At 29.2% G+C, this 12,465-nt stretch overlaps 1 protein-coding gene across 1 annotated transcript; it reads left to right on the top strand.

Moving 5' to 3' along the window:
- The first annotated feature begins 2,376 nt into the window (after window positions 1–2,376).
- Window positions 2,377–5,994, top strand: LOC108324868 (ubiquitin receptor RAD23c-like). The gene is made up of 12 exons (XM_017557801.2): window positions 2,377–2,606; window positions 3,499–3,660; window positions 3,784–3,837; window positions 3,980–4,059; window positions 4,166–4,234; window positions 4,374–4,551; window positions 4,711–4,866; window positions 4,942–5,010; window positions 5,105–5,152; window positions 5,236–5,345; window positions 5,479–5,557; window positions 5,743–5,994. The coding sequence occupies exons 1-12, from the start codon at window positions 2,541–2,543 to the stop codon at window positions 5,860–5,862; spliced, it is 1,191 nt and encodes a 396-aa protein (XP_017413290.1). The 5' UTR covers window positions 2,377–2,540; the 3' UTR covers window positions 5,863–5,994.
- Window positions 5,995–12,465: the final 6,471 nt, after the last annotated feature.

Raw genomic sequence — 12,465 nt, 5'->3', positions numbered from 1 at the left:
AAAAATAAAAAATTCAAATAAACTCTTATAACACTTGTTTTACTATAATTATGTAAATCACGATTCTACGTAGAAACAATGATTGGTTCTTGGTGGGACCAAAATTTTAAAAAATTATTTTTGTTCACCTGTACAACTTATTATTATCTTGGAGAAATAAAATCTGGGAAAACCACATTCAATCTTCGTATATTTTAAATGTGGTGAATGTTATACATAATGGTGGCAAAACGGATCAACCTATTATGCTTAAATTTGGTTTAGTATTGATCATTAAAAATGAACTAGGTAAAACTGGTTGGTTAACTAAAAGTAGATTCAAGTTTATAATATGGTTTGGCAAGTTGTTTGATTGTCAAGTTGATTTGTTTATGTCTTTTTTTCTTCGAAAATCTAATATCACATGGAAATAAATTAAATTTTTTTAATTTTTACATCAAAACACATTGAAAATAGGTTAATGTTAGGTGGCAGGTTACCAAAAATAATAGGAATTTTTCAATTCAATCAATACAAAGAATGAAAAATCAAAAAGGTTGAAGGACATCTTGAGCTGGTCTAGAGATTAAAGGAGAACGATGGAGATGAAGTCGAGTTGTATTAGTGCAATGAAATCAAAACCACAGGTTTGCTTGCTAGACTAGGCTAGTTGGTATGTTATTTACCGATTTGGTGGACCAGGTTAGTTCGGGTTCCTATGTTGAAAATGTTGTCCTAATTCACCTTTTTTGGTTAGTTTAGTAGGTTGACTTACTAAACTTGTTTTTTATCGTCATCCCTTAATTTTTGTGTTCATACATTTCAAACACATAATTGATTTTCAAGAATAAATTCTGGTTTTTGATAACTTTTCAAAATAAATCACGGTAACGACTTAAAAAACTCTAATTTTTATTTTTATTTCTTTTATCTTCCATTACAATTTAATCTACGTTACGACTTAAAAAAATTCTAATTCTTATTTTTGTTTCTTTTATCTCCTATTAAAATTTAATCTAGGTTACGACAATATATTTTTCTACTCTTAGTATTTGGGTTGAGCATGAAAATAATGTGTAATCCCTTGAAACTTATTTCTAATTTTAATTGCGTTATATTTTTCGGATAAATTATCTATTAATGACATTAAAGATATCAATTAAAGTTTATCATAACAAAATTGCATATTTGTTAAGTTATTATTCCATGAGGTGAGAATAATTGTTTTAGAAGTCTTACATTGATTTAAGATGAGTATACAACTGGATATAAATTTTATCATATTAAATTAGGTTTAAAGTTCTTTCACATTTAATTTATTTAATTTCCTTAATAATTAAAAAATATTACTTTAAAAAAAATTAAGTAAAAAATATTGTTGTATACAAATTATCACGATAAATTTTAATAAGTCAAGATATATATAAATATTATTTAAAAACCATAAATTAACATTATTATAATTATTAGTTTAATAACATAAAATAAGATGATTGATTTAACAAAAATAAACACAAATTTATAATATATAGGAGAAAATAGATACTTTGTTATAAAAAGAGTAACAGATTAAACATATTTATGGTTGAGAAAGAAAAGCAATAATGATCTAATATCTCTCTCTATATAAAAAGAATATATTTTTTTATTTTTTATTTTACTTTTTTAATAACTACTTTAAAATTTATATACATATACAACATAATATGTCTTTTCACTTTCTTAATTTTATCTTCTTAATAACCTCTTTTTAAATTTATAATTATAGATAAAAGAGAAACAGTGTCTTCTTTTATTATTTTCAATTTTATATCCTTAATAACTACCGTTTAAATTTAAATAATTATTTATAATAAAAATCTAGTTTTCAGTTTTAGTAACTGTTTTTATTATTTTAAATAATTATCTATTATAAAAAACTTATTTTCTATTTTATCATTTTATATATTTTCAAAATTAAATAATTAATCATGATAAAAAATTATTTACACAATATTACTTATAATACTTTTTATATTTTCAATTTTATTTTTATAATTACTATTTTTAAAATTTTATGTAATTTATAGATATTTAAATATTTCACACATGTTTTTATCCTATCAAATGATAAATAAATTATATCCTAATCTTAATAAAAATAAGTCATAATATTTATCTTAAAAAACAAACCCATGATCCAAAGATTTATAAAAGGCACAACACACCTCCCGCTGTCAGACACAAAAATCTAGCTAAGCTTAACGCCAGTTCCTCTCCACCGTCCACGTGGCAACCTTTACCCTCATCGAAGCTTTGCGTGTAGTCACACACCAACAAGCGCGTGAAACTTCTTGCCCAACCACCAACATAAACTCGTATATTTTGGTACATCATATCATATCTCTATTTATTTATTTATTTTAGAAAAAAAAGGTTTATTCTTCACATTTTGCTCACTCTCATTCCTTTCTTCTCTTCTACAAAGTTGTCGTTGGTGTCTCCGGATCGGCGGAACTTTACCGTACCGGCGTGACTTCCGACGCTGTTCGTGGCGCCTTATTGCGATAGCGGTGACGACGATGAAGGTTTTCGTGAAGACTCTCAAAGGCACTCACTTCGAAATCGAAGTGCAGCCGCAGGACACGGTTTGTTACTCGATTTGGTTTCCTTGCGAATTCCTCTTTTCTATTTTGGTCGCTAATTGTGTTCTTGAATTGTCTCAAAAGTTTCCCACCTTTTAGAGCCCTGAAATTGAGTGTTAATTAGGGTTTGGTGTTTCGCTTATTTGAGTTGTAATTTAATTTTGATGGCAATTTGGATTTACTTCATTACTTGAAAATTAATTCCTGCTTTTTCGGAGTGATGATTGATTTGGTATGTGGAATATGATGGGGAACGAATGGAGTATGTCAGAACATTCTCTGGCTAGATAATCTTATTTTTAATAACTTTTGTCTTCCGGTTCATTGCTCATTGCTCGTGTGAATTGCTAGTAAACTTTTATATACGCTCCTCTGGATTTTATTATCAGTGGAAATCTGTTTACCTAAATTTGGGATTCTTGGCTTGTGATAGTGAATAAGTTCCGCATTGGCAATCTTTGGAGTATTATTTCTTAAGAATATCACACCAGTTTGTACTATAATCTTAATAAAAGTACTGGTTCTAAATTCTAATTGCTACTCACATTTATGGAAATTTAAATACCCAGCATATATTACTTCTACCGCTAACACTGGTTAAAAAACTGACTTATTACTCTGTTTTCACAATGGCTATTGTCTTGGCAACTAGGAATGCACTTTATACGTGAATAACGTGCGATTTTTAACCTTTCCAGAAGTTGCATGTTTCTAACAATTGAAGTTTTTTAAATACTTTATGTGACCTGCATGTGGCGTTCTGTATCATCAAATGTGCCAATGCTTCATCTTCTAATTTTATCGCCTTTGTGATTCACGTCTACGATATTCTGGTTTTTCTGAACATCAATAACTGATCAATTACATTATTTGTGATTGTGGATATTCTGTTCAGGTTTCTGAAGTGAAGCAAAGTATTGAAACTGTTCAGGGTGCAGATGTGTATCCTGCTGCACAGCAAATGCTAATTCACCAAGGGAAAGTTCTGAAGGATGCTACTACCTTAGAGGAGAATAGCGTAGCTGAAAATAGTTTCATTGTAATTATGCTATCAAAGGTAAAGTTTTCTTTAGTTTATTTATTTTTAGAGAAAAAAACGATATTATGTTACATATTCTGTTTTACAATTGTATTAATTTATGTTGCACTAAATTAGAATCTTATGTTTAAAATATACTAGAGTAAGAGCCCATCTGGTGAAGGTTCTACTACTTCAACTGCACCATCGACCAAGGTGAGAACAGTTTTTCAATGTAATAAATATTTGCAATGTTTCTATCATTTTGGATTTACCCTCTTATGGATATGGTAAGACAAAAGCATAATCTCTTTATCCGTTATTTAAACATTCTCTAAAAATTATGTATTCATTGCAGACACCACAGACTAGTGCACCTCCTACTTCAACAACACCAGTGTCAACAGCTCCCCAAGCTCCAGCTACAGTCGAGGCACCGTGAGGGGCTAATCTTTCTAGGATATTTTTTATTTGTTAAAATGTCGATTTACACTATTTTAATATATGTTATATGCTATTCAATGGCATCATTTCAATTTGACAGGCCAGCAACTGTTACTGCACCTGTATCTTCGGCTCCAGCTCCTGCTTCTATTTCTTCAGGAACTCCTGTGTATGTATTTTGTTGCCTTCCATGAGTGGAATGTCGAGTTTAAAGTTGCTGTTATTTTTGTATCCTGAAAGACAGAACTCTTCAAGTTACTTGATTCTTGTTTTAAATTTGTTATTAAAATAATTTCTTTGTTAAGCAGGGAGGGGTTTGATATCTATGGGCAGGCGGCATCCAATCTTGTTGCTGGAAGCAATTTGGAGGGAACAATTCAGCAAATTATTGACATGGGTGGAGGGAGCTGGGATAGGGATACTGTTGTCCGTGCTCTTCGAGCTGCCTATAACAACCCTGAGAGAGCTGTTGAATATTTGTATTCAGTATGTGAATTTTAGATGTTAAATTCTGTAATTGATGATTTTTGACCGCCAAATATTTTATTCACATTTATTTACTTAAGTTGAGGATCGTAGTTTTGTTTTGTGATATTTTATTGCCTTCTTTCCCTTTTTAATTCAAATATCATTCATCACTGTTAGGGTATCCCTGAGCAAGCTGAAGCTCCTCTTGTAGCCAGAGCGTCTGCAGGTGCTCAACCTGCAAATCCTCCTGCCGCTGCTGCTCCACAAACAGCACAACCTGCTCCGATTACCTCAACTGGACCTAATGCTAATCCCTTAGACCTTTTTCCCCAGGTAGCTATTACACTTTTTATTATTGAAGAGAGAATGAAAACTTTGGGTTGTTGTATACTGAACTTTGTGTAACAGGGCCTTCCCAATGTGGGTTCTGGTGCAGCTGGTGCCGGCTCGTTGGATTTTCTACGCAACAGTCAACAAGTATCTATTATCTTTCTCTTCATTTACCCCTGAATTTCTTGCTTCATAGATATGTTTTAAATAGATATTTCAATTATGTTCATTTGCATTTCAGTTCCAAGCCTTGCGGGCTATGGTGCAGGCTAATCCACAAATATTGCAGGTTTTCTTCTTTGCTCAGAGTAGTGTATCACTGTATCATATGTTGTCTTCTTCATAGTTCCCTGATTATTGTTCTTGCTGCAGCCTATGCTACAGGAACTCGGCAAACAAAATCCTCATCTTATGAGGTTGATTCGAGATCATCAAGCTGATTTCCTTCGCCTGATAAATGAACCTGTGGAAGATGGCGAAGGGTAAGGGATCATCATCTGATGTTTTTTTGTAATTTTACGTTTGTGTGTGGATAGGAGGGGAAGGTGTTGTTATCTTTTCTGACTATCTTTTTGCATGTTCACTGAATTATGTTTTGCATTTAATGTGCTCCAGGAATATATTGGGGCAGCTGGCTGGTGGCATGCCTCAAGCAGTGACTGTCACTCCTGAGGAGCGCCAAGCTATTGAACGTGTAAGTTTGACTTTTTGTTAGGATGTGATGTATATGCTGATAGTTATAGTTTGTTTAAATGACATTATCAGTGAGTACCTTTTAACAGACGCCAACTGTTTCTGGGGAGCAGGAGCGGCTAACATGTTGATTAGCTCTTATGTCGTCTGAAATTTATAATAATGAGTTGTGGTTTTTGTTTTCAGCTTGAAGCAATGGGTTTTGATCGTGCGATCGTATTGGAGGTGTACTTCGCTTGTAACAAAAATGAGGAATTGGCTGCCAACTACCTTTTAGATCACATGCACGAGTTCGATGAACAATAGATCTCGTTTCCAATTTGCCAAATTATTTCTTTTCAACTTTTTCTCTCAATGGGTCTTTGTTACACTCCATGTTTAATGAGTTCATGTTTGATAATGACAATCTCAAGTGGATAAGTTTTAGCCTCTCCTTTATTATTGCCCTTGTATTTATCATTTCCTCCCCGTCCCTCGAGATTTTTAGTACTCATATACATAGTTGTTTGCCCCCATCTTATATTTGGGCTTTTCTGCATCCCTTCTACTTCTAACGTTTCTCATTCTGCATGCTTTTTAAGTCCCTAGTTCATCATAGATGGCAAATTAATCCTCTTTGGTATACATGAAAATAGTTTAAAAGTAGTTGTCATGTGGATTATTTATCGTAAAAATTAATTTGAATAGATGTCGGAATTAGTTAAATAAACTGTATTCCAAAAGTTTCTTGTTATACTCTTTTTTTTCGTTAACAGTCATAAAACTTTTGTAATTTTGTATGAGGTGACGAAGAAACGAACTGGGATAACTGTATAATTAATGTATGTTGTTTCCCAAATTTTATAAGGTTTAAGCATATTAAACATGATTTAACTTGTAAATCAAATATGTGCCTCGATAAGTGTACTAATTAGTGTTGACCATATATAACCACGAATCAATAGCACTTAACACACTGATTGAAACCAGTGATTGTTATCCGTTGAATCACCATAACTCGGTGATTAAATTTTAAATTTTTTCAGGAAGATAGATTAGGAAATATCTCTCCTCTGGGGAATATGGTTTCCACATAGCAGAATTCACACCATTTTCAAACAAAATTTTAAGATTCAATGTTTGTGTTTTTTTCTTATTATTATTGATCTCATTTAAATTGATGAAAAAGATGAACCTTACATCAAGATGTCAAATTGTGTATTAAGAAGGTGTGTCAATAAAGCATGGTTACCAAAAAAGAGGAGTGCAATATTGTTGTATGTTTAGAAGAAAATAAATTAATTGACGACATGTTGAAAATCTTAACTTTAATTGATTAATTTATGCATGTAATCAGATAAATTCAAAATAATAATTATTTTTACATATTAATTTTTTAATTATAATTGATGATTGAAAAGTTTTAATTTGTAACTGAATTGAAAAATGTTAATTATTTAAATTACAATACATTTACATCCTTTAAATAATATTATAAAAACAAAATTCTTTTAAACTAATTTTTTATTATAAATTTTAATTTAAAAAATGAATAAATCCGTTTATTTCTACCTTTAGTCCATTAATTTGAGTAATCAAACATAACAGATTAAAAATATAAAATCCGCTCGTCACGACACTGCAGGCTGGCAAATTGACCTATAAGGACTCGCCCTGTTTGGCATCCTTAAATTGTGTATGAAGAAAAAATCGTTCCAAATTCCATTGTAATGTGGTTAGCTAACCGAGGGGTGCGCTTGAGGAAAGTCCATTGGACCTCAGATGCAAATGCCCAAAATTAATTCTGGGCCCAAAATTAATCACAAAGCACATGAGAAAGGTGCAGAAAAACAACAACGAAATTGAAAGGTGATCTGAAAGGAACAAAAAACAACAAGCTAGTTCATTTTAAATGGATGTCTAAGTAAAATAATAATAATAAATTTAAGATGGTAAAAATGATATAATTTACTGTCATTATTTATGTTATATACAATAACCTCTACTTGTAGAAATTTATCAAACTTTTTATATTATTTTCACTAATTTTTTATTTTTGTTTTCTCATAACAATTATTATTTTATCGTCACCACAGTTAATATAACCTTTTATGTTGATTTTCTTTTTATTGTCATAATAGTTATCATCATTCACAATTATTGTTGATATTTTCATTACCATGTTATCATTAATAGTTATTATCATCATAATAATTATTATGATCACATTATTAGCATTTTCTTCACGTATGTTATCACCGTCCCCGCAATAACATACTGTTTATTCAACTTTTATCATGATGTTCCCGAAAATAAATATATAATTAATGTTCATTTTACTGTTGAGTGTTTTTCCTATTCTTGTAACATATGTCATTTTGTATGTTATTTTTTTGTCACCAGTTTTTACATAATCAGTTTTAGTTTTACTTTATCTCGATAAAATACTTTATACTTTTAGTTTAATAGTTTGTCCAACTATATTGATTTTTTTTCTTAATTTTGTCTTATTATTTTTAATTTAGTTAATTTTCTTTTAAAATAAGTTAATGCAACTCTTTTTTATCAAAATCGTGATGATAAAAGTATTACAATGACACATAGCGTTTGTGACTTATATTATTAGTAGTCAACGTTGAAAGTTCTAAGATTCTTCTTTGCTTATCTAAAATACACATCTTTTCTTTCTTTTCTATGTTTTTCTCATCACCACTTTTTTTTTTCATCTGTGTAGATTATGCTATAACCACTTGTAAAAAAAAATTGTACTTCATAGAAAAAAAAATTGGGTTAAATATGTTTTTCGCCCTTAAATATCACACGATTTTGGTTTTAGTCCCTAATCGAAACTTTGATGGTTTTTAGTCCTCATAATTTTGAAACTCTTACTATTAGTCCTTAAAATTAGATATCGTTAACTTTTAGTATATGTAGCTAACGGTCAGCCCACGTGTGATGCCACCTTCCCTGACTACTTTTAATTGACGTGGCAGTAGAGGTGTGGTGGTCAGTCGGCCTGGTGGGTTCTATTACAATCAACAGAATAATGCAATAGAAGCAGACTATATAAAAGACGGAACGATGTTGGGCAAAGACCGAATGATTATGGTGACGGATGGTGTTCATTATATGAAAGATCGAACGGTGTTGGACAAAGACCGAACGGTTATGGTGACGGGTGGAGTGCAATATATGAAAGACCGAACGTGTTGGAAAAAGACTGAACGATTATGGGCAAAGACCACCATGTCGACCACTAGACCGAGTGGTCGACCACCCACACCTTTACTGCCACGTCAATTAAAAGTAGCCAGGTGGCGTGACACGTGGGCTGGTCGTTAGTCAGGTCAAACAAAAGTTAACGCCATCCAATTTTAAGGATTAATAATAAGAATTTCAAAACTATGAAGACTAAAAACCATCAAAATTTCAAGTAGGAAACAAACGTTAAGGCCATCCAATTTTAAGGATTAATAATAAGAGTTTCAAAACTATGAAGACTAAAAACCATCAAAATTTCGAGTAGGGACTAAAACTAAAATCGTGTGATACTTAATGGATGAAAAACATATTTAATCCAAAAAAATTTCCTGATTAAAAATAAAATTATAGAGTCCAGAATAATTTTTTTTTTTCTCATGAAAAGGTGTGTGGGATCACAATTTTTCTCCATTGAAAGGTTGGTATTAGAAAAAAAAAATGAAAGAAAAGTCAGACATATTAATGATATTGATTTAATTTTAGAATGGATCTGAACTACTATTATAATAAAAATTATATTGATTGGTAATTTATAATTTGAATAACCATTTTTATTATTTTCAACAGTCAAATTGATGAGCCGCTTTAATTTGAAAGACAACAGAGTAAGTAAACTAGAAATAATGCACTTTTTTCATTAAACGACTTTTGAACAAAAATTAGATTACAAGTTGCAAGTCATAGAACTTATATATTACATTAATGTGAAAAAGTCTTTGTTTTAAATTTATGGATAAAAAGTATAGTTGAAATATGACGTCTATTAAACTGATCACAGATTCTTTATTAAATATCGATTATCAGTAAAATCAATAAATATTTTTCTCACGTGACATATTTAAAACTACACTTTAGACTTTTTAATCGAAAAAAAAACAGCTATTTGTTTCAATAAACTTATTTATAAGGACGAATAAAATGAAACAAAATGTCTACAATATCTAAAATTATCTGTACACAAATTAAGAATTTCAAAGAGTTATACAAAAATTACAAATTAATCTATACATAAATAATTTTATTTCATAAAAGAGTTTATTATTATTTTTGTTCTTAAAAAGCTTTTGTGATGAATTCTGTAGAAGCTTTAAACAAAAACACAAATCAAATGTAAAACCAAATTCACATGTCTTTCCAACCTTAGTTAAACAAGATAAATTCAAATGCTCTCATCCACCTAAGATGCTTTACTTCTTAGAGCTCTCTCTGTATTCCTCCACGTGACGTAGCGTATCATAGTAAAATTCTTCAGACAATTAAATATATGTTTGTTACAAGTAATATACAGCTCATAAAATCTATGATATATTCTAGATTTAAAAAAAAAAACTATTTTTTATATTTTAAATGTAATTTTTGCTAAAAAAATAAAATTAAATACTATTAAAATAAAAATCTTCAAATTTTTTATTTATTAGAATCGAAAGACATCATAAAATATTAAAAATGATACCATATATGATATCAGATGTTGACAACTCATGCCTGTAACCATACATTAAAGAGTATTGATAGATGTATTCTACTAAAATTCTATATGCCAACTTGACAGTATTTACTTAGAATTAAAATCTACAAATTGTACTGATTTAATAAAAATATATTACCGATTTAATCTTAAAATAAAAATATAAATGATAATTATTAGTGATAATCATATAATACGTTTAAATAATATCATGATGGTTGAATATGATACAATTAACATATGAATTTAATTATAAAATTAAAAAAGAATTATACTAATTTAACTAAAAGATATAGAATAGGAATATCCACCAGCACATGTACTTTTATAATCTTTCTACAATAAAAGGAAAGATATATCCTATTTAGCAATAGTAAGTGGGTGGTGTGTGTAAAAGGGACCTTTGTCTCTCTTTTTCTTGTATGAAAGAAACTAAGTGAATCAGGTTTTGAGATCTCTTGAGTCTAAACATACCTTAAAACTATTCATAGACTTTACAAAGTTTGTATAAGGATGACAAAATTCAAACTCCCACTTTTAAAGAATGAGTATGAAACTCATCAATTATATCAAAATCTTGTCTTTATACTAAATATTAGATAAACATTGATGTTGGAATAGATTGGGTTACCTAGGGCTCTATGTTAGGTTTAAACTTATTTTTCTTGTGCGTGATGTCGACTTTTCCACCACATGGCCACTGGTGCATCAACAGACACACCAAGACGGAAGATTAATGGCCTTCGAATATTGTTAGAAAAAAAAAGGACCATTTTTTTGGTACAATAATTCCAGAACAAGGAACATATTTCTACAAAACATCATCAATAATGAATCAACTTTATCAAAGTGTTATCCCAAATTATAATAATATTCGAGTTTCGTGTGAACCACAGAAAACACACCGATCTGTTTATGTTTATGAATGGTCAAATTGAAAGCAAAGTAAAGGGTTGTCGACCATGTTCTAACTATAAACTCAATTATTTGTTTTGATTAATGTTCATCTTTCATAGTACTTCACAATACAAAACTAATTATTCACCATTTGGCTACTTGTTTAAGAAAAAAGTTTCAAGCTTTTGACCTGTCCCGGACATGTTAATTGCTGCCCTTTATGTTATTTTTAATTAAAATGTAATCTGATATGTTTTTCGTATCAATTAGTTTTTTTTATTAAAATAAGTTTTCCTGATTTTTAAATAATTGATAAAAATATCTTCGTACACATTATCATTAATTTTAAGTCTTATCTTCACTTTCCTCTTTCTCGGGTAATCTCTCTTTCCACAACTAGCAACCATCGTTCAAAACCTTTTTCTCATTCACACTCACAGGAAAAAAAATAAGATTTTAATATTGAATTTACCGTCCTTTATTTAATTTCTACAGTTTTTTGTTTTTGATTTTTTCTGTCCAGATGACTTTTTATTGTAAAATATATTCAACCTTCTAGATGTTTGTTATAATGTTTGTTTTTTTTAAATCCAAAAATAAAATGGAATTCCAATATTTTGAAATATTTTAAGTACGTGAATAATTATATCTGGATGCCTGAAATTCATATAAGAGATATATTTAGTTCACAACATCAATTTAATACGTAAAACTATTTTATTTCATATGAAAATGTCTACTGAACAAAAGTTAAATAAAAAAATGTAAAAGTAATTGAATTGACAAAATCAAGCATGTGTGTATATTTCGGTTTGTCCAATTAATACTTACCTAAAAGTTGTGAGATATTTTTTTTGATAAAGTTGTTTCGGGCAAATTTAAAGATTAAAAATAAAAAATTAGAACTTAAATAAAAGTTATTTGTCACTTCTACATTAGCAACTTTTTTAAGTTAATTAATAAAATATTTGAAACTGCTACGTCTCGTAAAAAAATATTTTTAAACAATGGGTTGGACACACAGATAATCTGATGCGCAACTCGATTCAAAAAAAAAATTAGACATACAATCTGTCTGCTGTACGGTTATTCACTTGAAAAATATTTACAGATATTTTAAAATCTAGAAAATTTATAAAAAATTTAAAAAATATATTTTCTTTATTTTTTAAATAAAATTACAAATATATATATATATATATATATATATATAATATAAAATATATTAAATATAAATTAAAATTTATTTTTAATTAAATTTAATTTATAAAAGAAATTATTTTTTTATTATTTTTTTTTGGATA

Source organism: Vigna angularis, chromosome 3 (genome assembly GCF_016808095.1).
Source record: "Vigna angularis cultivar LongXiaoDou No.4 chromosome 3, ASM1680809v1, whole genome shotgun sequence".
Lineage (NCBI taxonomy): Eukaryota > Viridiplantae > Streptophyta > Magnoliopsida > Fabales > Fabaceae > Vigna > Vigna angularis.
This window is presented reverse-complemented; position numbering and strand designations above follow the sequence as displayed.

Bases quoted from the DNA above. Each gene is read 5' to 3' on its own strand.
- LOC108324868 (XM_017557801.2), top strand. From the start codon at position 2,541: ATGAAGGTTTTCGTGAAGACTCTCAAAGGCACTCACTTCGAAATCGAA. The intron at 4,552-4,710 runs GTATGTGAATTT...CATCACTGTTAG, and splicing joins CTGTTGAATATTTGTATTCA to GGTATCCCTGAGCAAGCTGA. The intron at 4,867-4,941 runs GTAGCTATTACA...TTTGTGTAACAG, and splicing joins CCTTAGACCTTTTTCCCCAG to GGCCTTCCCAATGTGGGTTC.